Here is a 25,604-nt window from a genome sequence, read left to right as displayed (position 1 = left end):
TATGAAAACTAGTATAGGAAAAGCAAAATGGTTTAACCCTACAAGTGCCAAGAGTCAACTTTTTTTGACTCTTCCGTTTGCTTTGTAGTGCCAGGGCCGAAAAATTGACTCTGACTACGTGCGTGTCTTCAGACACATAGCGACATCTTTTTGCAATTCTTGGAAGCAGACGGCGACGAGGAAGTTTCGTGACTGCGTTTAGTGAAGTTGGTACTCTAATAGGATATGTATTTCCGTTGTATTTACTCCTTGAAGGTGCATGGGCCATGCAGTCATTGTAAACAGATATGGCTGACCAAATTGAAAACATTACGGGAGATCTTCAGAGAACAAGTAGTTTATTGGAAGATGAGAGTAATTTTAGTGATGTGCAAGATGGTGAAATTAATAGCAGTAATTCTGAAGATGATAACAGCATACATGATTCTAGGGATGCCCAAAGAAGTGGATTTAGGGATGTTCAAACATTTGAACACCCTGATGATGATGATATGATAATATACCACTGCAGATACGCCTCAATCGTATCCCATCAGTGATATAATTAGTCATTCAGATGTCTCACGGCAGAAAGTTAGCGGACCAGAGCCTGTGAAAATTGGTATTGATTTTATGCCAAGAAAAATGGGCTTCCAAGCTAACATCCCCAGAAATTCAAATGCTATGTCTTATTTTGATCTCTTTTTTCTGAAGAATTGTGGGGGAGGTTAGCTAGTGAAACAAATCATTATGCTGTTGAATTGTTAGAACAGCATCCGGATTATCTGGAGTCACATCCTCACAGCAGACTGAAAATGTTCAAATCTGTAGATAAGGAAAAACTAAAGAAGTGGTTAGGCATTATTTTGAATATGGGTTTAAATCCCGAAAAGAAACAATGGGATACTAGATTATGCCATTCTTTTCAAATGTAATGCCCAGGAATGACTTCCAATTAACAGAGTAGTAAATTTGAATTCAAATGCCACAGCAGTTCCAAGGGATGAACCTGGGTATGATTCTTGGCACAAAGCGAGACCACTGCTAGACTTCCTAAATTCTTTGTGGAAGAAACTGTATATTCCTGCACAGGAAGTTTCACTAGATGAATCCTTGATTGGAATGAAAAATAGAGTTGCTTTCATACAGTACATGCCAAACAAGAAACATGCTCAAGTTGGCATCAAAAAGTTTGAATTGTGTGAAAGCAAAACAGGATATGTGTTGCATACTGAGCTGTACAATGGCAAGTACTTTTTTTGCCTCAGGTGACCCAGATGGCATTGCACAGAAAGTAGTTACTGGAATTGTTGGTAAATGCAACCTATATGATAAGGGGTACCACTTGTTTTACTGATAAATTCTATACAAAGTGTCAGTTGGCAGATGTTCTCCATCAGAAAGGGGTCATGGTCACGGGAACAGTCCGAGCAAATTCCCAGGGCCCTCCTAAAGAGCTCATGAAAACAAAACTGCAAGCTGGTGATGTCCTCTATTATAGAAAGGCGAAGGTGCTAGCTTGTGGATTCAAAGAAAAGAAATCTAGAAAGCCTGTATATAGCCTTTCCACTGCATGTCATGCTGAAACTGTGTTGGTGAAGGCAAAAAATGGTAAGGAGATATCCACACCATTGCATACTGCCAAACACTACAATAAACACACGGGTGGAGTGGACCTGAAGGACCAGAAGGTGCATCATGTTGCTGCAAAAAGTGCTACAAGGAGATACCGGAGAAAACTACTTCAAAATTTGCTTGACATAACAATGCTAAATTCGTACAATGCCCACTGTGACAACACTGACATCTGCCTCCAAATGAATCATCACTATTACATTGTTGAAGTAGTGGAGGCACTGGCAAAGAAACCAACCCCAGGTAGGCCTAATATTCCTCTGAAGCCATCACCTGGACTGCCTCGAAACAGTAGCTATTCGTCAACATCATCATCATAATCATCAATGTCCCACTCCAGTCGCCCGGGTGTGGTTAACAAGCCTTCTCCATTCCTTTCTGTCCTTCCACTTTTCCTGCTCCATTACTTCCGCCACATCCAATCCACTTTCTCTAATGCCCTTCCAAAGCTGATCCATCCACCTTCTTCTCGGTCTTCCAACTGGTCTCTTTCCCGTAACTTCTCTTTCCAATTCCCTTCTTGCTACCCATTCATTTCCCATTCCTTTTACTGTCTGAACCATCTCAGTCTTGCTTTCTGTATGTTCCGTACAAGCGGTTCTATATTTAGCTCTTCTCTGATTTTAATATTTTGAATTCTAACTCTTCTTGTCCTTTTAAGCGATGTTCTTAAAAACTTCATTTTTACTCCTTGGATCTTACCATCTTGTCTCTTATTAGTTACCAGCATTTCTAGTCTGTATGTTACAATTGGTATGAAATACTGTTTATATAATGTTAATTTCGTTCTCTTTGGATGATAAAATGTTGTACCTTTATTTAGTCTGCTATTAATTTCAGGGCTGATTTCATTACTTCCATTAATAATGCTACCCAGATATGTAAACTGTTCTACATTCTCTAACCGTTTTCCATCTATGTTCACTTGGCTTCTCTTTTTCTCTTTTCCACGGTGCATGACTACATATATCGGTGCATGACTACATATATATTTTTTTTACTAATTACCATTCCGAACTCCTTTATATTTTCATTCCAAATGTCCAGTCTCCTTTGTACTTCCTTTTTTCCCTTTCCCCAAATCACCACATCTGCAAGTACCAAAGCATTCACTTCACCACTACTGATACTCTGTTTTACACATTTTATGATTTCATCCATCAATATAATAAACAATAATGGCAACACTGTACACTGCTTTTACTCCCAAGATACAACATTTTTATCTTGTTAATAAATGATTTTGGTACATTCCTTTTCCGTAGGGATTCCCATACATGTTTTCTCTTAACTGTATCATAAGCTTTTTCCAAATCCAAAAATACTAGATTGATTCTTAGATCCTCAATATAGAATGGCTCTTTACAAAGTTTGTACCCTAATCTGGACTTCGTGTACGTACGGACACCTAATACTCTCTTTAGAAATCTGGCTTTTAGTTTCTCTAGAGCCCTAAGGTCAGCCACGGATAACTTTTCCCAAATGATTTCGATGCCATAGGTGGCAATTGAGCTTATTGTGCTTCCTTTACTATTGATTTAATTTCAATGCATGTCTTAATGGGAATGTGCTTCCTGAGCGGTGTGTTGGACGACGACCAGAGTGATATAGAGCTTAGTGATCTTCCCTTGATAAACACTAGATCTATGGCACTTGCACCATTGTGCGCAAAGTACAAAACAAAGCACAAAGATAATTGAAGAGAGAAGAATGAAACAAACCCAAATTGAGCTCGAATTCTATGCCACCGACGCCATGCTGGAACGAAAATGGACAGAAGCGAACTACGAACAGCGACATGTAGTTACAAGGATGGCAGTCCATGGCTTCCACCATAAGCTGTGTGTGACTAAGCGATTCCATAAGGTGAACGACGAGTGTGTGTGCTCTCTATGTGAGGAAGTGTACGATCGCTACCACATATTTCAGTGCAAAAAAAAGAACAAGATCAATCAAAGAGTACAGTAAAGACAAATAATTATTAAACTCTTTGCACATTTCACTTTTATTATTAAATCCAAAAATATGAAGATGATTTCCTTGTTCGTTTCCAGACGTTTTTCCATTATCGTTCGCACTGTAAATATCAAATCTATTATTGATCTATTTGGTCTAAATTGTTCTTCCTCTAACTGTGTTTCTATTATATCCCTCAATCTTTTGTCTAACTTTCTCCATTATTTTTAGCCCATGTGATAATAGAGTTATACCTCTATAATTTTCACATTTCTTCCTATTTCCTTTTTTGAACAGTGGTAGGCCTACAATGCTTCCTCTTGTTGCCAATCTTCAAGCATCATTTCATCCTTCCATATGGCACTGAGGACTCTGTATAACCACTATAGTCTAATGTTTCCTGCTGCCTTAATCATATCAGCATTGAATTCGTCTTTTCCACTTGCTTTACCTTTGATCATTGCTTTCACTGCCCTTTCAAGTTCCAACCATGTTATTGGGTTCTCTTCTTTTTCTCCATCTATTATTTCCATTTTTGTATCTCCTTCTTCCTCCAAGCAGTCAACCTCATTATAAAGTTTTTCAAAATACTTTGCCATCACCTTCTGAAAACCCTTTTCATCATGTACTATGGATCCATCTTCTCTCTATAATGCCTTGATTTTTTCTTGATTTATTGTTTTTGATTTTATTACTCTGTATAATAGTTTCTGATTTCCTCTATCTTGCTCAATTTTGTTGGTAAACTCTCCCTAACATTTCTCCTTTTCTTCCTTGATACTCCTCTTTACTTGTAGTTTCAATCTTTTGTATTCCACACGTAACCTTTCTATCTTATTCTCATCCCTCTGATACATTTTTTGCTATTCTTTATCCATGTCTTTCTTCACCTTGTTCCTTTCTTTTATTTCTGCTTTTATTTTGTCTGTCCACCACCGTGTCTCCTTTCCCTTAACCTTTGCTTTTGTTTTCCCGCATATCTCAATTGCTGCTTCCACAAATGTCTGTCTTAAATTGTCCCACTCTTCTTCTCCACTTTGTATTTCCGTGTTAGGCAACTTCCTTTTTATACAATCTTGGAATGCCATTCTTTTATCCTCCTCCTCCAATTCCCAAATACTGACCTTTGGTTTCTTCTTCAATACAATTTTAGGGATTTTTACTTGTTTTAATTCCACAATCAATAATCTATGATCACCTTCCATGCTTTCAATGGGGATTATCTTCGTATTCGTGACGTATCTGCCCCATTCTCAGTCTGTTGTTATAAAATCGATGAGTGTTTCATACTGTCCATCCCAACTATATCGGCTGATCTTATGGCTATTCCTCTTCATAATCCATGTGATCTTTATTATCAGGTTATTTCTGATAAAAAAGTCCAACAGTTTCTCTCCATCTTCATTTCTATCACCATACCCATGTGGTCCCAGAACATTCTCATATCCCATTCTATCAGTTCCCAAGTGAGCATTCAGATATCCCATTATCATGATCCCATCTCCAACAATATGCGTTTCCAGTTCATTGACGAACTCTTCTTTTTCTTCCACCTACATCCTGTCTGTGGAGCATACACCTGTATTATCATTCTGTATTATCATTCTGATTCACTACAAATCACACTCCATTTCTTTTCTCTTTACTGTTATCCATCCAGTACAAGGTGAACCACTTTCTTAGTTTCTTTATTCCTTTCCATTTTACTTCACTCAATCCCAGGATGTCGAGTTTTCGTCTCTCCATTACGTCAATCAATTCATTTTCCTTCCCAGTCATTGTTAAAATATTTATTGTTCCAAATCGGATTTTGTTCTCTGATCTAACACTTGCACGAACATCAGGATTACCGTCATACTGTGCAACTGTAGTCAGAGACTTGTCAATTCCATTTCCATTTTTAAACTTCCATCCGAGGCTTGTATTGTAGTTAAGAGCAAGTACAAATTTACTCATCTGCTGACATGCTAAGCCTAATGCATCTGAGGATTTTTTTTCTGGGTTTACTCCCTTAGCCTTTGAAAATCCCTCTTCTCCACAAGGCAGTGGTTCTAATTTTCCCCAGAGAGGATGGGTTGCCTCATCCACCATCTTCGCCATTCCGAAGGTCTCCTTCTCTGCCTAAGATGTTGTTAAGCCATTACTAAGCGAAATTGCCTGCACGCCAAGAGCGAAAGTGTGTGGTATGTGGTCCAACAAAATAGAGAGGAAGATCATCACACTGGTGCCCAGGGTGCAATGTGGGAATCCATGGGAAGTGTTGGAGACAATTAGAGCACTATCACTGACCAAAAGGCTTTAAAAGGAAGTTGCCGTGTGACTAAAGGCTAAGGAACTAAAAATTGTTGAATCTCTATGTAGTGTTCAATTTGAATGTTCTTCAGTGTTCAGGACAAAGGTACAGACTTAGAAGCCTGAAACATTGTGTGATATTAGTTCATGATATTTTCAACAAATTGTAGCCTATATTCCAAAAGTATTTACTTACTAGACAATTTTTTTCACAAAAACACCCCAAACTTTGAATCTAAAAATCTATATATATATAAAATAAGAGTTTTGTCTGTACATTGCTCAGAATTTGAAAATAATGGTATTTCTGTATCGGTCATGTCCATAGTAACAAGAAAATGCACTTTTTACTTTTCCGTAATTTCTGTCTGTCTGTCTGTCTGTCTGTATGTATGTACACGCATCACGAGAAAACGGTTGAAGAGAATTTAATGAAAATCGGTATGTGAAGTCAGGGTATGAGCCTCTACAATCTATGCTATAAATCATTTTACTCGCGCTGAGTGAAATGGTAGTTTAGGGGAAGGCCTAAAATTGAATTATCAACTATTTATGCTATTAGTGGTCTAATGAAAATCGGTATGTGAAGTCGGGGGATGAGCCTCTACAATCTAGGCTATAAAATATTTTACTCATGCTGACTGAAATGGTAGTTTAGGGGAAGGCCTAAAATTGAATTCTCAACTATTTATGCTATTAGTGGTCGTATTTTAAAGAAAATGGGTATGCAAAGTTGGGGAATAAATTGCTACAATCTAGGCTGTCAATGATCGTATTCACGCTGAGCAAAATGGTAGTTTGGGGGAAGGCCTAAAATTTAATTCTCAAATATTGTTGTTATTAGTAGTCCTATTGTGACGAAAATCGGCATGCAAAGTCAGGAAATAAGTCACTATAGTCTAGGCTGTAAATTATTTTATTCACGCTGAGTGAAATGGTAGTTTAGGGGAAGGCCTAAAATGTAATTCTCAAATATTTCTTATTAGAGGTGTAATTGATGAATGCTACATAACTAAGGTTATACAGTATTAAATTTCCTATTATTCATGTCTTATACATTGTTACCGTACTGGCTATGATCACAAATATATTCATGAATTTGGAGTTTTGTTACTACAGTAAGTCCATATCAGCGCCGAGTAACGAGAAAATGGGTAAACAGTATTTAATGAAAATCGGTATGCAAAGTCGGAGAATAAGAAACTACAGTTTACGGTATAAAATATTTTACAAATCACAAGAGTCGAAAGAAAACTAAATGTGTAGGCCTACAATGTAGAAAGCTCAAAACATTGATCAACAATAACATTACATTGACCATTGTTTGTCGTGATGTGCTTTGTGTCTTCTGTTGCCCCTCATCTCCGGTAGATAGGATTACGGTACTGCTGCGTACAGAGTATTTTTTATTTGATTTACGTCGCACCGACATAGATTGGTTTTGTGGCGACAATGGGATAGGAAAGGGCTAGGAGTGCCTTAGGCCTTAATTAAGGTACAGACCCAGCATTTGATGGTGTGAAAGTGGGAAACCACGGAATACCATCTTCAGTGCTGCCGGCAATGGGGTTCGAATGCACTATCTCTCGGATGCAAGCTCACAGCTGCACACCGCTAACCACACGGTCAACTCGCCCAGTCGAACAGAGTGTAACAGCCTGCCTGAATATTGATGGGAAGTAACTGGGGAGTTCGATAACGTTCTTCTTTAGCATGCCATTCCCCTGGTTTATAAATTTTCTGATACTACTGGTACGTAACACACTGGATCATCATAGAATTTGGGCTATTCAATCCCTACTCTGAGGCACTGATTGGAATGAACAGTGTGCATATTTAGCGGAATAATGGCAGATGAGTGTTCATGGCAATCTGCGACCTGGTCATCCCAGCTCTGGAACTTTGGACTATTAGATTGGCACCACAATCTAACCACAGCACTGTTCGTTAAAAGTGATAAAACGTGCGGCTTTCCATTTGATCGAGTATTCTATATGATAGCATTGCTTTTAATCGCTACATTCATACTTACGTTTTTGTAATGACCTATGTTGATTTCAGTTAGGAAAACCACAAAGTCAGTCTTTCTGAGAATCCCGTAGCGAAGCACGGGTACATCAGCTAGTAATAAATAAATTTAAAGAAGAGGACTTCTGTCAAAATGTTTTGAAATATATATCTTGTATTGATGTTTCAAATAATTCACAAACCTTCCTCTTTAAAATGCTGTATAATTAATAAAAATGTGCTCATTAAAAGTGACTAAAATTAATTATTATTCCATAAAGTAATTTTCTACATTATTCGCCTGGCACTACAGACTACAGTATACTGCATGGTACTTGTAGGGTTAAAGTTGAAACTGGTCTCCGATAGGGAAGTGTAATATCCCCCATACTATTCATCACAGTCATGGATGAAATTCATAAGAACATTAAACAGAGATTGGGAAGACAAGCAACAAAAGTCATGTTGTTTGCAAATGGAAGTGCAAAACCAAGTAGATGTATGGAATCAAGAGACAGAAAAGTTTGGGATGAAAGTAAGCACAGAGAAAAGTAAAACAATAATGTTGACAAGGGGAAGGAAGGAAGGAAGGAAGGAAGGAAGGAAGGAAGGAAGGAATGAATGAATGAATGAATGAATGAATGAATGAATGAATGAATGAATGAATGAATGAATGAATGAATGAAGGAAGGAAGGAAGGAAGGAAGGAAGGAAGGAAGGAAGGAAGGAAGGAAGGAAGGAAGAGAAAGGACACAATTGAATGGTAAATTTCTGGAAGTGGTTAAAAGTTTCAAGAACTTGGGAAGTGTGATCACAGAAGATGGAAAGATAATCCAGGACATAGGGAAAAGCTACAACAAGTAAACAGCTTCTAGCAGAGTGTAAGGGGTATTTTGTGTAACCAAGAGGTCCCAAAGAAATGTAAGAAAGCATTATATTCAACCTATTAGGAACCCATACAACCTATGCAGCTGGATCGTGGACTACAACAAAACGAGAGGAGAGTAGAATACAGGCAGCGGAGATGAAATTCCTAAGAGGTATTGAGGGTTAGACCAGAAAGGATAGAATTAGAAATGAAGAGATAAGGAAAAGGACAGGAATCTTGAAACTACAAGACAGGATAGAAATAACAAAGCTAAAGTGGTATGGGCATATGATGAGAATAGGAGAAGAGAGAGTGCCAAAAAAAGCTTTTTCATAGAAGTTTTTTTATTTATTTTGCTAAGTGTTTTACGTCGCACCGACACAGATAGGTCTTACGGTGACGATGGGACAGGAAAGGGCTAGGAGTGGGAAGGGAGCGGCCGTGGCCTTCATTAAGGTACAGCCCCAGCATCTGCCTGGTGTGAAAATGGGAAACCACAGAAAATCATTTTCAGGGTTGCCGGCAGTGGGGTTCGAACCTACTATCTCCCGAATACTGGATACTGGCCGCACTTAAACGACTGCAGCTATCGAGCTCGGTTTTCATAGAAGTTAACAGAAAGAGACCACGAGGAAGACCCCAAAAGAAGTGGGCAGAAGAGAGGAGAAAAACCAGAAGATGTACTTAGAAAAGGAAAAGAGTGGTGGAGAGACAGGCAACGATGGAGGTCCTTGATTCACAACCCGACCCGGGAAGCTGGAAACGAAGATGATTATTTGTTGGTCATGATTTCTGTCATTTGTATTACCTTCCTAGTCAACATTTGTTGTTGTTTGTTTGTCCAACCCTTGTCCCATTTCCCTACGGAGTCGGGTATGAAGTGAGATGAATCTGTCGTGGCAGGTTTTTATGACCGGATGCTCTTCCTGACGTCAACCTCATCAAAGGAGTTAATGAGGTGGTATGAATGGCGTGATATATGATAGTAGGAAGAGGGTGAAACCTGGTGCCAGCACATAGCCTACTCCTGTCAAATAGCACCAAGGGGTCTGCTAAAGGCTTAACGTCTCCATCCGACAGACGAATCACCATCAACAGCGACATATGCCCTCACTCCATATGAGCACTGCAGAGAGGTTTGGAATTTAATCCAAGCTTTTGGCACGAAATCTAGTGATTAGAAATTGTATACCACCACCTCCCCTACCCTACCGGCCAAAATTTTTTCGACGAACGGGACTCGAACCAGCTAACCTCGGTATCAGACCATTTAGACTTCAGCGCCTTAACGATCATGGCCACCTGGCGGGCTTTCCCAGTTAACATTTAGTAAATTAAAATCATCCCCTACAATCATGTTCCTTTTTGTGTCGTTCCCCACATATATGATTATCTTATCAAATAATCCTGCATCAGTGTTGCTCTTACCAAGTCTGTACACCCCAAAAACATCAAGTTGCCTATTAAAGACGTGCAATTTTCAGGAGATTTATTTTTGTGGCATATCCCCATATGTTCTCTTATGACACATCAGTAATTACGTAACTTTGAAGAATATTTAACACATGTAATTGCATGTATTTTATAAATACTGAAATACTCCATATCTGAACTTTAGGCCTCTTCATAAATTTCTGAAGTAGATTTATGCTCAAAGCAATGGCCTTGTTGAACAGGTTTTAAGGTTTATTTTTTCCAGAATTCTTTTTCGGGAAGCTCTGATCTGAATTGAGTTTTTGTCCTTGTAAATATGATAAAAAATAGTTTCATAGTCGGCACTGTTACATGGAAATGATAAAACAAAAGGCATTACGTCATATTTAAGAACACCAACTGACTGAATCAGTTTTGCCAGTGCCTACTGAGCATCATCAGTATATTATCTCTAGCTACTTAAATAACGAGGAAACACATGGGATTTTAAAAAAAATGCAGGAATACTAAATCTGTTCTAAAAGTCAGGAGATAAGTCTCTGCAATCAGGAGAAAGATAGGAAGGACCAAAAATAGGGAGTTCCTCACTTAAATCAGGAGAGTTGGCACGTCTGCTATTATATTCAGAGATGAGCCTTACACGTGAACTTTCATGTTTCTCACCCTTAACTTTTTCATAGCTCACAAATTCTTCTTTCACCAGTATGAATACCCCCCACCCCATCCCGACCTCCTTTCGATTCTACCCTGTCACTACAATAAACACTCCAGTTCCACACAAACAAATCCCCACCTATAATATTCACTTCACAGCCATTATTCAACTGCAATACCTGATTAATACTATACATATCTATTCCTTTCCTCACAATACTTCTACAATTCACTACTATCAGTTTCTGTCAACCTTACTTGACTTCCATCTCCCTATATTCTCATTATTGTTTCATATTCACCGTTTCTGGAATGTACCTCACTATAAAACTTCTAAACAAACCCCTGAACATATACATACTCCTAAGGTTCAAATTAAAGCTGTCTGAATGAAAATCCCTATCTCCTACCCACCAATTAGGATCTACAAATCACACTCCCAGTTTCCTTACATATCATCTTCATAGTTTAATTTAAACCCCTGATCACCCTCTAATCAAAATCCCACCTAAACAGTATCCTAGTGATAATCTCTGCTCTATTTAACCTTTCCTGCACTGCAGTGATCAGATACTACGCATTCCCAACTAAGCTGGTACCTGTTCCTGCTTACCTTATATTGTTGGTAGGGCCTACCAATGTGAAAAATGACCACTTTCTCCAAACCCTCCTCCTTCCGTTCTCAACATCTGCTTTAATGTAATTCCTAAATAACACTACTCCACCCTAGTTCTCTGTCCCTCACATTCTTTCCCCACAAGGCTAATAATAGAATCTCAATGACCAGAGCCTCAGCCCCACCCACATCACTTGATTCTCTCGCCTCTTGGTCTCCCTTATGTTTCTTGATGGCTGCAGAACCTACCGATACATCGCCTGAACTCTCCCCCTGACTGGACCCCTTAAGCACCCTTAAAAAATTAGTCCACAAACCTAGTATTTTCGCACCTGTACACCGTCCTTGTACCCTAATGAATTACGATTTAATTCTCTTTCTGATTAAAAAATCGATTTCTATGGCAAACAGTTCAAGTTAGAGGTTATGGAAACTAACCTGTACAAACATTTCCAACACAATAATAGACACTTACTTTTGACATCTGAGTTACAATGAAGATCCTCCACTCTACCATCGTCATTATGATAAGTTTTGGCATTAGATCTAAATCGTATCTTTCTTTCGGGCAACATTTCTGGAAAAGCATCACCTCTAGACATTATGATTATGACATATTTTCACAATAATTTTATATCAAAAAGCCAAAGAGAGTAGATTGCCAGCAGTTTCTCAATTCAAGTGCCAAAACATTTTGCCTGAAGATTTGTGATGAAACGTGTTCACCGTTTAATACCAATCATTTCTTAACACATGTAGTACAAAATACAAATAATGATGTGTATCTGTTCTCAAGTACAGTTTGGGGTAGCGGGTGGGAGTGTGTTGCAGGCTGTACAACGTAATCAATGTATTTGAAGCATTGCCAACGGAATTGCCATCCAATAACGCTTTGCCTTAGGAAGGTAAATAAGTAATCAGTATTTAAAACACCATAAACAAAATATGATTCTAAAAAATAAATCGTTTCCTCTCAAGATTTTCCATCATCTTTGTTTACGGCATGCGTAACATAAGCTTCATGTAGCGCGTGAAGGTGCTGGTGGGATATCTTCTACCAAAGCTAAACGTATGGTAGGTTAGGAAATAAGTATGGCTTCCTCAAGTGACACACCGATGAGGAGTAGGTGTAAAGTAGTAATAATTGGGGCCGGCATGGCTGGTCTGTCAGCTGCCAATCATTTAGTGAAGAACGGAATGACTGATTTCATGATATTAGAAGCTAGAAATAGAATTGGTGGACGGATTGTGTCAACGAAAATGGGTAATGTTGATTGGATAACATAACCTCTGAATAGTAATCTTTGTTTATATTCGTAATGCAGCAGTACAGTTCCAGAAGTATTGGATTTTTAACATTTCTTTTAGAATGCAATGAATTTTCAATCCATATATAGAGTGTACACGATTAATTATGACGAGACTCGAAGTGTCATTCTCTTTTGACAGGTCACAATAAAGTGGAACTTGGAGCCAATTGGATTCATGGAGTTTTAGGAAATCCCATGTACGAATTGGCAATGGCCAATGGATTAATTGATATTGTACAGGTTCCGAAACCGCACAAAGTTGTTGCTGCAACGGAAGACGGAAAACAAATACCATTTCAACTACTTCAAGTTAGTGTCATGTATTATTAAGGAATAAGTACGCACTATGTCCATTACATAAAACTGTTTACATAATTGTGTTATCGACGACAACCTCTTAGAACACACAAGAGGTGTCTTTTTACATAATATATAAATGTACTCTGGTGTGGGCACATGGAACACCTCTCTTTCACAAATCCTATGGTGAAAACCGTGAACGTGAAACGGGTCACTGTGTGTCTTAGTTCATAGGCAGTGCTTTTCCATTCTGTTGATGTCATGGCCGTTGTGGAGTAGAAATCAATTGGGATCTCCATTTTTTGCTAATAGTTCTTGTAGTATCTCGTTGTACTGTCTTGTGGACAGTAGTTGGTGATCCAGTCAAACTTCTGCGATAAAGAAAGGTTCTCCTGCTAGTTCATATGTCAACCTCGAAAGGGTGTATTTCGATAGGAAAAGCAGTTTCTTTAAAGGTATAGCTTTCACTTTCTCTAAGTCTTTCAGATTACTTTTGCTTAAATTATCCCATATTATATTCAACCCATACGTTGCGATAGGTGTAATTTTCTCTTTAGAAAGTCTCATTGCCGATCGCAGAGACATGTCCCAGAGATGACTGTCATTCATTGATCTGACAGCACATATCACCTTATCTTTCACGTGACATGTGAATATTTTCCCTTGCGTCTGAAGAGTAATTCCTAGGTATTTGAAGTGACAGGTTTGAATTAATGGCTCATCTCTGAGATAAAGAATATCATCCTTGGCTGTTCTTCTGCCCTTTCTAAAGATCATTGTCATTGTTTTCTTAAGGTTTATTTCAAGATCATTGTTTTGGGCCCATATTGCTAATTGATTCAAGTTTTCCGGAAGATCCTCTTTTGATTTTGAGGTCAAAACCATATCATCAGCATATAGGACGACTTTTACTTTCTGAGGATGTAAGACATGTACTAGGGCCTACATTTGCAGTAGCGACATTAAGTAGAAGAGGGCATAGAGGGTCACCTTGGAGTACTCCGTTTGTTTGATCGATAGAGTCAGATTCAACCGGGTGAGTTGGCCATGCGGTTAGGGCCTCACAGCTATAAGCTTGCATCCGGGAGATAGTGGGTTCAAATCCCACCATCGGCAGCCCTGAAGATGGTTTTCCGTGGTTTCCCATTTTCACACCAGGCAAATACTGGGGCTGTACCGTAATTAAGGCCACAGCCGTTTCCTTCCAATTCCTAGCCCTTTCCTATCCCATCGTTGCGATAAGACCTATCTGTGTTGGTGTGACGTAAAGCCACTAGCAAAAAGAACAGAAAAAAATGAGTCAGATCTGGTTAAGCTGTTATCTATAGTAGGGCCCACGAGAGTTGAAGTCTGACAGGTGAGCGGCGAAAGCTGTAACTACGAAGTACGCTGCGTTGTCATAGTTACCTCCATTTGCAGCCTACCACCCTTTCAGACAGGCTGAGTGTTTAATAAAACATGTAGGCCTAGGCCTAATACAATTCATTTACCTTAACCGGTTCCTAAGCTCGTGTTAATAATTCCAGCATTTAAGACAGAACACGACATTATCGATATATATAAAAGATTTCATAATCACTAACAAAATCAACAGTTTCTGACAATAACCTCAACAAATGCACATGTTAATCACAGAATAGAACAACACTACCCACACTGATAGTTTTTATTATTTAACTCCGATTGTTAACGGTAGCTGTACAATTCAAAAATAATCTACGGTATAATAAACACAATAGGAAGACGATATTTCATCGAGAAAAGAAATCAGTCAGAATATGAATGACAAAAGTGACTGAGAGCAAGCCAACCCACGTGGTGATAGCGTCCTAAAATGTTGCAACTCTGTTATCATTGCCATAGCAACAGGCCATTTTCGAGCAGCGTTAGTCAACTTTTTCTCGCCGGTGGCGCTAAACGTCAGACTTCAACTCTCGTGGGCCCTACTTTAGTTCTACCTTATGTAGAATATCCTTAATATTATGATCATTGAACCACTACCTTTATTTTCATCGTTATTTTATATAGGGCTATAGTGGTTGGGTCGTTGTAATCTTCACCCCCAAAGTTAGTGTCATGTGTCATTACATTACAGTCATTTGGTTCAAAGATGCATGTTTAACGTAGCAGTGATAGATTTCTTTGCTGACTGCAGGTATTTCAATTAACTCGATATTAACTCTTGCTATATGACGTAAAGCTTGCAGTCGTGAGATCTTACTGACTCAGCTAGTGAGGGAAGTTCTTGATTGAGTCAATAAAGTAAGTTGTGCATGCACGACTCCATTTACCCCTTTTGAGATATTGCTTTCCTGTCTGATTTAGTATTGTGCTTTTACTCTAGTGTCAAGAATATTCCTGTTTCTACCATATAAAGTTTTAGTTTTATGGAGTTATTTCTTTTTTTTTTTTGGGTAGCTATCTGACATAGCTCTGAAAATGCTGTTCTCCTTTGTGCAGAATTGTGGGATCAATCCTGACATTTGATTGCCATTTAATAATGGTTATTGCTGGAAAATTTTTCATTAGTTATCCTGGAATCTAAGAGCTCCTTCTGGGTTAAGTTCTTGCACCCTGCTGTATTTAAATAACGGAAGCAGTTATATGTCTTTTCACGAGAGTTTAATCCTAATGTAAATAAATATACGGAGCACGTTGCCTTTGCACATGGACATAAACGTAGTTAATTGGAGAAGCAACCGTAGCACTCACTCGACTGTCTGCGAGCTCAAAGGAAAGTAGTACGTGGCATTAATTTTATTTCATTTTAGTTTATTACATCTAGAGAGTTTGGAAGAGTACGAAATCAAATTAAAATATGGTTGTCATATATACGGGTATATATATGTTTTTTAAAACTATAAAATAGTGATTAAATAACGAAAAATGAAGGCACAAGGCGTGTTGTAATACAGGTAGCCTTCTCGTATGAGGGAAAGTCCCAAGCTGTACAGCGTGGAGATAAGGTGTTGCATCTTGCAGCAGCAGTCAGTGTCAGTATTCATAGTGAGAGAAATGGAGCAAGAGGTAGGAACATCGCGTGTAGTGAAGCACAAAAGAGAAAAACCGCTCACAAGTGACCATAGGCAGTGCATTGTGAATGTGTTCAATAAACTAAGTGAACAGAATCCAGGTTTAGTTGTTTATTCAGAAGTTCAGATATGTGCACTTTTATTGTATGCGATGCGCAGCCCTGTACGTCCGAACACGAGATGTTGATGGGGTGGAGGTCGGTACTACACGCTCAGCCAATCACAACTCTTTCTTTGGCGGAGGCATGGACATACCGTTTATACATCAGGATTAAACTCTCGTGAAAAGACATATATATATATATATAATTAAACACCAGTAACAGTTATGGGAACATCAAATGAGTATCTTTAAATGATTATAGTTTGATCATTGAACCAGTTCCTTTATTTTTATCGTTATTTTATATAGGGCTACAGTGGTTGGGTCATTGTAATCTTCAGCCCCAAATATTGTGAAAGTATGCTTCCATGCAGATGCCGTATCACAGTCTTTAATCCTGCTTTTATTTTTGAATTTGTTACATGAAACTGACTTTACATTTTTAGTCCTACTGGTCTTAAATTCATAACTTAGAATCAAGCTCAAGTTAACTATTTAGAATCGTTGCTAACTCCTTGTTCACAACATTACCATGTCTACTCATCTGTGATGTCATAACAATGCTGTAAACATGAATATAAAATAAAAATTGTTTTACAGAATATTTAAAAATTATAGTAAATATTTTAAAAGTGAGATGATATTGAAAATTATAAATCAGGTATCATTTATCTTGACAGTAGTAGCATGTTTTGTATGTGACTGCTGTAGTGTATTTTTCACTGAAGTAACAACCAAAGAGAAAAAGCCACAATATGATGTACATCCTGGGTATTTTTCTGCAAATGACAATACATATAAAGTTTGTCTTTGCAAATAGGCCTACCACGTAGCAGCACATCAGATTTTATGCATTTGTATATCAGGAACAAGTCTCTTGTGTGATCATATGTCTGTATGACCTGACGACAAAAATATTCACTTCTCTAAAACTGTTTGACTTACAAAGTTAAAATTTCAAATTATATCCTAGGTATTAAATAACAGAAGTTTGATAAAAATAAAAATATAACTCCCCAGGGAGTTAAATGGATGTTAAGCTCCGAAAATAAAAATATCCATTCCTCCGAAACCGTTTAACGTACGAAAACAAAATTCCAATTGGCAGTATACGTTTTATATCCTAGGTGTGAAATATGAACTATTTTAAAACCTTCCACTTCTAAGGGGTAATAGAGTTAGCTCTAGAAATGAAATTGTTCATCCCTCCAAAACCGTTTGACACACAATGTTGTAGTATTACAAGAAGGTCGTTCTTTTATGTCCTAGGTGTAGGATATCATATAGTTCAAAATAGTTTGGTCAAGGTGGGCTAACATGAGAAACACATCCAAAGCTGTAGGGGCATTTACACATAATCCCTGCACTTGAGGTTTCCATATGAAGAAAATATTATAGAAAATTCACTGATTAATATGCTTGATAGAAACCAGAGTTCATGTACAGAGTTCATGCATTAATAGATTAAAATGTAATCACAACAGGTCCACATGATTTCCAAGCCCAGTACGATAATATCTTGTTGGGAAGGGAATCCAGCTCTCACAGACCAAGTGTCAAGAAAAGAACACATTACATGAGTTAACTCAGACCCACAAGAGAAGAGGTGAAATTAAGCTTACCGGTTTGGTAAAACCAGCGTCCGATTCCATCTCGCCCTTCGCTGTAACTCAAATTGCCACTACACATATCTTGTGAGAGGGTGTTGCCCTCTAAGTGGCCTGCCTTACATCTTCAGGGGAAGGAATGAAAACTTAAATATATATGTGTAATTTCTTCAAAGTTACTTCAGCTGTGAAGTCCACATCTAGGAGTAGAGTTGCTATTAGAGGACAACAAGAGCTTGTCGTTATAACCCCGTATTTAGTGTGAGGCAGTTGATGGAAAGACATTGGGAGTATGACAGAGGTCTGGTAATGGCATTTCTCAATATAGTTAAGGCATATGATAGTGTACCTAGGAAAAATGTATGGGAAACAATGGTAAGAAAAGGAGTTGGCAAACAAATGATGGAAATTCTACTTGCAGTGTATGGCAGATGTTTTTGCTGTTCCAGACCAAAGCTAGGACAGAATGGTTTAGAAATGTTACTGAGCTAAAACAGGGAAACTTGCTGGTACCACTATTATTTCTAATGGTAACAGATGAAATTTTGAAGGATTCGAAGGTAACATTTGGTGAAAAATAGATGAAGGCAATACTATTTGCTGATATTACAGCGTGGGGAAAGGATGCTTAGGAAGTACAAGAACAATCTGGGCATGCTGAATGAGAAAATTTTGAAATGCGGTATGAAATTCAGTGCAGAGAAGAGCAAAATGATTGTGATAATGGATGACCGAGTAAGGAAAGAAATCTTAAATAGTCAGTCATCAGTGATCTGTAATTAGGGCTGTCGCCCAGTTGGCAAATTCCCTATCAGTTCTTTACCTTGCCTTTTCTTAAATGTTTTTAAAAAACATTTTCCTTGATAAATTATTCCAATTCCTTACTCCGTGTCCTGTAAATCAATATTTGCTCCAATTTGTCCTCTTCAATTTCAAGTTTATCTCCATATTATAATCTTTCCTACTTTTAAGAGTTCTACTCAAGCTTATTCCTCGTCATTCTATGCCATCTCTCCACTCTGTGAGCTTGCATCCAGGAGACAGTGCGTTCGAACCCCGCTGTCAACAGCCCTGAAGATGGTTTTCCATGGTTTTCCATGGTTTCCCATTTTCACATCAGGCAAATGCTGTACCTTAAGGCCAAGGCCACTTCCTTCCCACTCCTAGCCCTTTCCTATCCCATTGTCTCCATAAGACCTATCTGTGTCTGTGCGACTCAAACCAACTTCTAGAAGAAGGGAAAAAAAAAAATCTCTCCACTCACGGCTTAGAATATACCACTTATGAAATTAATTTCATTTTCGTCCATATTTAAGATTTATCACTATCAACAAGGATGGGAAGGTCCACCTATTCAGTACTTTATATAATATGTTGAAAATGAAATGTCGTATGGCTTTTAGTGCCGGGATATCCCAGGAAGGGTTCGGCTCGCCAGGTGCAGGTCTTTCTATTTGACGTCCGTAGGCGACCTGCGCGTTGTGATGAGGATGAAATGATGATGAAGACAACACATACACCCAGCCCCCGTGCCATTGGAATTAAACAATTAAGGTTAAAATCCCCAACTCGGCCGGGAATCGAACCCGGGACCCTCTGAACAGAAGGCCAGTACACTGACCGTTCAGCCAACGAGTCGGGCATATAATATGTTAATATTATATATTACATATCACCGAGCTTGATAGCTGCAGTCGCTTAAGTGCAGCCAGTATCCAGTATTCGGGGATAGTGGGTTCGAACCCCACTGTTGGCAGCTCTGAAGATGGTTTTCCATGGTTTCCCATTTTCACACCAGGAAAATGCTGGGGATGTACCTTAATTAAGGCCACGGCCACTTCCTTCCCACTCCTAGCCCTTTCCTGTCCCATCGTCGCCATAAGACCTATCTATGTTGATGCGATGTAAAGCAAGTTGTAAAAAAAATTGATTTTTTTAATAATCACATATCGAGACTAGTTTCGATCCTTGTATTGGATCATCTTCAGCCTTAAATTATAAAAGGAAAAGAACATTACATGTAACTTGCAAACACCAACACCTACAGTAATATAATACTATTGGCATGTCTTGAAAATTGACCAAATATGTTGTGATTACACGAGTCCATTAAAATTGATGTCTCTTGCACATTTTTTTAGAAAACCGTCGTCTTAATGTGTACATTGTAATGTAAATAATATACACCCAAAATAGGAGTTCATACTGCATAACATATTAAAATATCCTTTTGGTATACAGATTTATTTATTTATTTATTTATTTATTTATTTATTTATTTATTTATTTATTTATTTTTATTTTTTAAAATTTATTTGATAGCCCTAGTACGAAAGTACACAGGCTGACCCTAATTATGTCCCTTCACAACATATTGGTTTTAAACTTTAAAAACTTTTTTTTCCTAATTTGGCCATCTGAGGACTGCATAGATCTTATGTCTTCTTGGCCTTTCTTCTCTTCTCGAAACCTCTTCGTTCTTTAAATACATGAAACAAAAATAACAATAGTAATAATAATAATAGTAAGAAGAAGGAAAAGAAAAAACTAGTAAACAAAACACAATTTAAAATTAATACTACGAGGGCAAATCAAAAAGTTAGTTACACTAGCTCGCCGCGAAAACACGCTGTGAGTTGTGACCATGGCCAATGCGGAGCAAGCTACAGTAACTGCTGACACGTCCAATAGGAAGGTTGTTGTGGTATCCCGTCATGTTGTGTGTGCAGAGCAGGCTCAGTGGCGCGTCAGCTGGATGTTCACTCCAAATTGGAGGTGCATGCAGCGATCAGATTTCTATGTTCTAAATGGCTCAATTGCACGGACATTCATCGTAAAATCACTACTGTATGTGGTGAGCGTGAAATTTCTTGTCCAGGTATTGTAAAGTGGTGTAAGGAGTTTGACACCGGATGCACGGATCTCACGGACATAGCGCTGGAGGTGATTTTCTGCATATTCGGAATCGAAAAGTTCGTTGACCATTCCAAGAAATGTTTACACTCTCTTGGGGACTGTGTGGAAAAGTGAACTTACATTGTATGTTGTCATAGACGTGTTGCCTATGTGTAGGGTTTCATAAACGGCCAGAACTTGGAAGGGTAACTTCCTTTATGATTCACCCTCGTACAAATGAAAAACGTATTAATATAGGCTATAGATCAGCCATAGAAAATATCTAAACAAGGTAGGAAAAAAAGAACACAGAAACCAAAAGCTTATAAGTACCTAGCATTACAGCAAAAAGGAATTTAATAATGATTATGATAGGCCTATAGTAAAAAATAGACTTTATTTGCTTATTGAACAATCTAGTGCCGGCGAATAAATCAATGTGAACACCAATTGAATTAATGTAATGTCCTGAAATTACAGTTTTGAATATTGTTACATGATGTCAATCCAGGATATGAGATGAACTGAAATAGACGACGAGATGGTCATTGAGCCTTCATTAAACTGACAATAACTTCAGGTATGTTGAAATTGCTGACAATAAGGCAATCAGATATTATAAGACCCTCTAAGTTTTGAACATATCGTAATTAAAGTATCCTTTGTATACAGAAAGTTTAGAAGAGGGAGTAATGTACACTGCATTTATGAATAACTCTCCAGTATGACCCTGAATGTTATAAGTTATTGACTCACACCGTTGCTCATTATAATTAGAATGCAGTTTGGATTAGTACCCCTTTTTGAAATCTACTAAAACTCCACCACCTCTAGTCTTCCCAGATAAAATCAGATCCCTGTCGTTTCTGAACACTACATAGCAATCATCGCAGAACTCACTATCCATGATACTCTGACCCAAAAATCTTTGTCAGTATAATTACATCATAATCACAAGAAATGCAGCAGTTTTTGTTCTTAGGCCATGAACATTTTTATAATAAATGGTTAATTCATTCCCAGACATCATCAAATATCAGTAGAAGATAAATTCAAAAAAAAAAGAGCAAATATTTACACAAAATTAACCCAATAATTTCAAAGAAAAAATTAAGTATATGCAAAAATGTGGAGAGCACAGCTTACTCAGGTCCTTGTTATTACTGATAACAAGTATAGGGCCTCCCTCTACCTTCCTAATCATGATCTTTCCACTTCTACCAACCCAGAGGTATTTATAGTCCTTTTCATGTCGCAACTGCTTCGCCTTTGCAAATAAAACTCTTCTAGCTGGGGCAAGTGACTGATTGATATACATTAGATTGGGAGTTGACATGCTGAGCTGGGTTGTGGATAAGTTTTGCCTGACCTTGCGCCTGGCGAGTGATTTTTTTTCTTTATGGGTTCTTCTAACAAATTTAACTATAATTCCAGAAGTTGGGCAACTAGTGATGTTTTCAAATGAATGACAAACATCAATCATATCCTCCTTCAAATCTAAGTCTTAAGCCTTGCCTATATTGATAACAGTCTGCACAGTATCCTCATTGGGAGACTCGGGAACACCAAATAATTCAACAGTGTTAGACCTTGAATATTGTTCAAGGTCATCACACCATGGCAAGATTGCTTACCATGTTTGTTAGTCGCCTATTTCTGTGACCAAATTGTCAAAAATAGTTTTTTACCTGTCTATTTTTTCCTGTTGTTTACTAATAAATTTACTGTTATGATATTGATAGTTGATATACCATTTAGTCGAGCATCTCATCTCCTTACTCTCAAGTCTTCCCAGCCAAAGTTTGCAACATTTTTGTAACGCTACTCTTTTTTTGAAAATCACCCTGAACAAATCGAGCTGCTTTTCTTTGGATTGTTTCCAGTTCTTGAATCAGGTAATCCTGGTGCGGGTCCCATACACTGGAACCATACTCTAACTGGTGGCTTACCAGTGACTTACATACCCTCTGCTTTACATCCTTACTACAACCCCCAAATAACCTCATAACCATGTGAAATGATCGGTAATCTTTCTTCACAACCTCATTAATGTGATTGTCCCAATGAAGATCATTCCTTATATTAGCATCTAGTTATTTACAGTGATCCCCATGAGGTACTATCACCCCATCAACGAAGTAATTAAAACTGAGAGGACTTTTTCTCGATTGGTGAAACTCACAACCTGACTTTTCATCTTGTTTACCATCATACCATTACTGGCTATCCATACCACCTTTTTGTAGTCGCTCACTATCTTGAAAATAGCCTTATTTGTGATTCCAGTTTTTTTACTCGTATCATTTATACCAGATGGTTCACCTGTCCCTTGCAGTCTTGTTTTATGCACCCTACCACATTTATTACAATTCTGAAATACATCGGTCCCTCTCCCTAAACCGGGATAAGATAACGAGATACGCGGTCATTTTGAGTACCCCAAATGAATCCGTAAAACTAGCACAGATATGAATAACATGTAACTTACAACTGGATGTGCACACACAGACTAAGAACAGGTATTGAATAAACTGGGAACTGCTCGCTGCATGTGAATCCTCACAATAGCTCACTTGGCTGGGGTGCGATTGAGGATTTGAAAGTGAACAGTGTTCGAGGGTTAGGAGGTTCAAATCCCACAGAAGTTGTTCTTTTTTTTTTTTTACAGCCTTTTGCCTGGGATACAGCAAGGTTGCTTACTTAAGTTTCCGCAGACTGAGTTATTTGCCCTGAAAAGGGCCGTTGGTATGGTGGCATATGGTATGGGGCTGGGTTGGAAGAGGTTAGGAAATATGTGACAGGATTTCAGTTACCTCCTTTTTTTAATGCAGTACCTCCGTGTTTGATTCAGAGTAGCGCGCCATGTTGTAAGGACCATATGGCATGTTGCAACATCTCCAGTGTAACAGATCAGCATTCCTCGGTGATGAGCTGTCTAAAGTGACCGGGTTTGGCCAGTTCCTCTGCTTATACTAGTTGTTTTACATGGCCCCACAGAGAAAAATCCAGGGGGCATAAGATCAAGCAACCGAGCTCGATAGCTGCAGTCGCTTACGTGCGGGAGTAATCGGGAGATCGTGGGTTCGAGCTCCACTGTCGGCAGCCCTGAAGATGGTTTTCCGTGGTTTCCCATTTTCACACCAGGCAAATGCCGGGGCTGTACCTTAATTAAGGCCACGGCCGCTTCCTTCCACTTCCTAGGCCTTTCCTATCCCATCGTCGCCATAAGACATATCTGTGTCGGTGCAACGTAAAGCAAGTAGCAAAAAAAAAAAAAGGTCAGGCAATCTGGCTGGCCAGGGGACAGGTCCTTCCCTTCCTATCCATTTATCAGATGTCGCATGGAAATAGTTCCTGATGACCACTGCATGTCATGGTGCTCCATCATATTGAAACCACATCATGCAGAGATCAAGGAGTGATGCATGTTCCAAGAACGGTGGTAGTTGATCTTGGAGAAACCACAGATAGTGTCCTCTCATCAGAGGTCCCTCAAAGAAATGGGGACCAAGGAAGTGATAACCCATGATGCCACACCATACTTTCGCGCCCCACTGTACCTGAAAAGCTGCCTGTCATACCCAATGGGGATTATCCACACTTCAGTAATAAATATTGTGGCGATTAACAGTTCCATTCTTGTGGAACCATGCTTCATCCTTAAATAAGACAGATGCTTAAGAAGCAGGATCAGTGTCCATATGCTGTAGGGTCCATTGACAGAATGCCACCTGGGCTTTGAAATCAACCATGGAACTCCTGGTGTAAAATGTAGATGGTACGGGTGAAACCACCGGGTATGCAATATTTCCAAACAGACGCTGATGTTTGTCCCCCCCCACCGAGCTCGATAGCTGCAGTCGCTTAAGTGCGTCCAGTATTCAGGAGATAGTAAGTTCAAACCCCACTGTCGGCAGCTCTGAAGATGGTTTTCTGTAGTTTCCCATTTTCACACCAGGCAAATGCTGGGGCTGTACCTTAATCAAGGCCACGACCGCTTCCTTCCCATTCCTAGCCCTTTCCTGTACCATCGTCGCTATAAGACTTATCTGTGTCGGTGCAACGTAAAGCAACTTGCAAAAAAAAAAATAATAATAATAATAATAATAATGTTTGTCCTCTATGCAATGGCCTGTGTGCTAGTGTGAAGGTTATGCCGGATAGCATCCAACACAACCTCTTTATTTTGAGCAGACATCACAGGATGATCTCGAACAGGCTGTGTCCTTACCAGGGATGCAGTAGCCCACAGACGTCTTTCCACACTCTGAAATGTCATGCCTGTCATTTGTCGTCCATCCAGATAACATTCTTGATACAGGCATTGTGCCTGGTATACATTCTGTTTAGCTTCTCCATAGATGAGTAATGTATACACGTACTCGTCGCAGGAATATATCACGAGGCAGTGAATAAGCGTTGTGTTGTGACGTGACATGACTTGCCTCGAAGAATGAGGGGAGTTCGTGGATCTGCATACCTACCTGCCATTGCATGTTGTTATCGTTCCAATGGGGCACACTTCACCCTAACTGTGGTCTGTGAAGCTTGAAATGTGTACGACATCGCTAACTGGTTGCCTGTGTCCTAGCCACAGATTATCACCACCCTATCCTCGTCCAACCCAGCTCTATACCCTATACCACAATATACACAGCCCTTTATGGGGTCAAGTAAATAATCAGTCTGTGGAAGCTATCAAGTATGCAGCCTTACCACATTCCAGGCATTTGGTGGTAAAACAAAATACTTGCGCGGGATTTGAACCTTCTAGTATTCTTAAAATTCACATCTCCCACCGCGCCCTTGCCATGTGAGCTACTGCAAGGCTTGGCATGCATTGTGCAGTTCCCAGCCTGTACAATACCCGCTCCTAGTCTGTGTGTGCACCTTTCGTTCTAAGTTACGTATTCTTC

At 38.9% G+C, this 25,604-nt stretch overlaps 2 protein-coding genes across 2 annotated transcripts in view; one reads left to right on the top strand and one right to left on the bottom strand.

The window, feature by feature from the left end:
* LOC136857853 (protein TAPT1 homolog) overlaps nucleotides 1-12,250 on the bottom strand; it is a 186,628-nt gene extending 174,378 nt beyond the window's left edge. Inside the window, exon 1 of the mRNA XM_067136837.2 lies at nucleotides 11,917-12,250. Within this exon, the coding sequence (XP_066992938.1) occupies nucleotides 11,917-12,043 (127 nt within the window). The 5' untranslated portion in view covers nucleotides 12,044-12,250. The remainder of the gene's footprint in view (nucleotides 1-11,916) is intronic.
* A 283-nt stretch (nucleotides 12,251-12,533) lies between these two features.
* The window catches only part of LOC136857698 (spermine oxidase), a 74,094-nt gene continuing 61,023 nt past the window's right edge, over nucleotides 12,534-25,604 (top strand). The window contains exons 1-2 of the mRNA XM_067136560.2: nucleotides 12,534-12,705; nucleotides 12,891-13,060. Coding sequence (XP_066992661.2) covers nucleotides 12,534-12,705; nucleotides 12,891-13,060 — 342 coding nt within the window. The remainder of the gene's footprint in view (nucleotides 12,706-12,890; nucleotides 13,061-25,604) is intronic.

The sequence above is a fragment of the Anabrus simplex genome, chromosome 1 (assembly GCF_040414725.1).
Source record: "Anabrus simplex isolate iqAnaSimp1 chromosome 1, ASM4041472v1, whole genome shotgun sequence".
NCBI lineage: Eukaryota > Metazoa > Arthropoda > Insecta > Orthoptera > Tettigoniidae > Anabrus > Anabrus simplex.
This window is presented reverse-complemented; position numbering and strand designations above follow the sequence as displayed.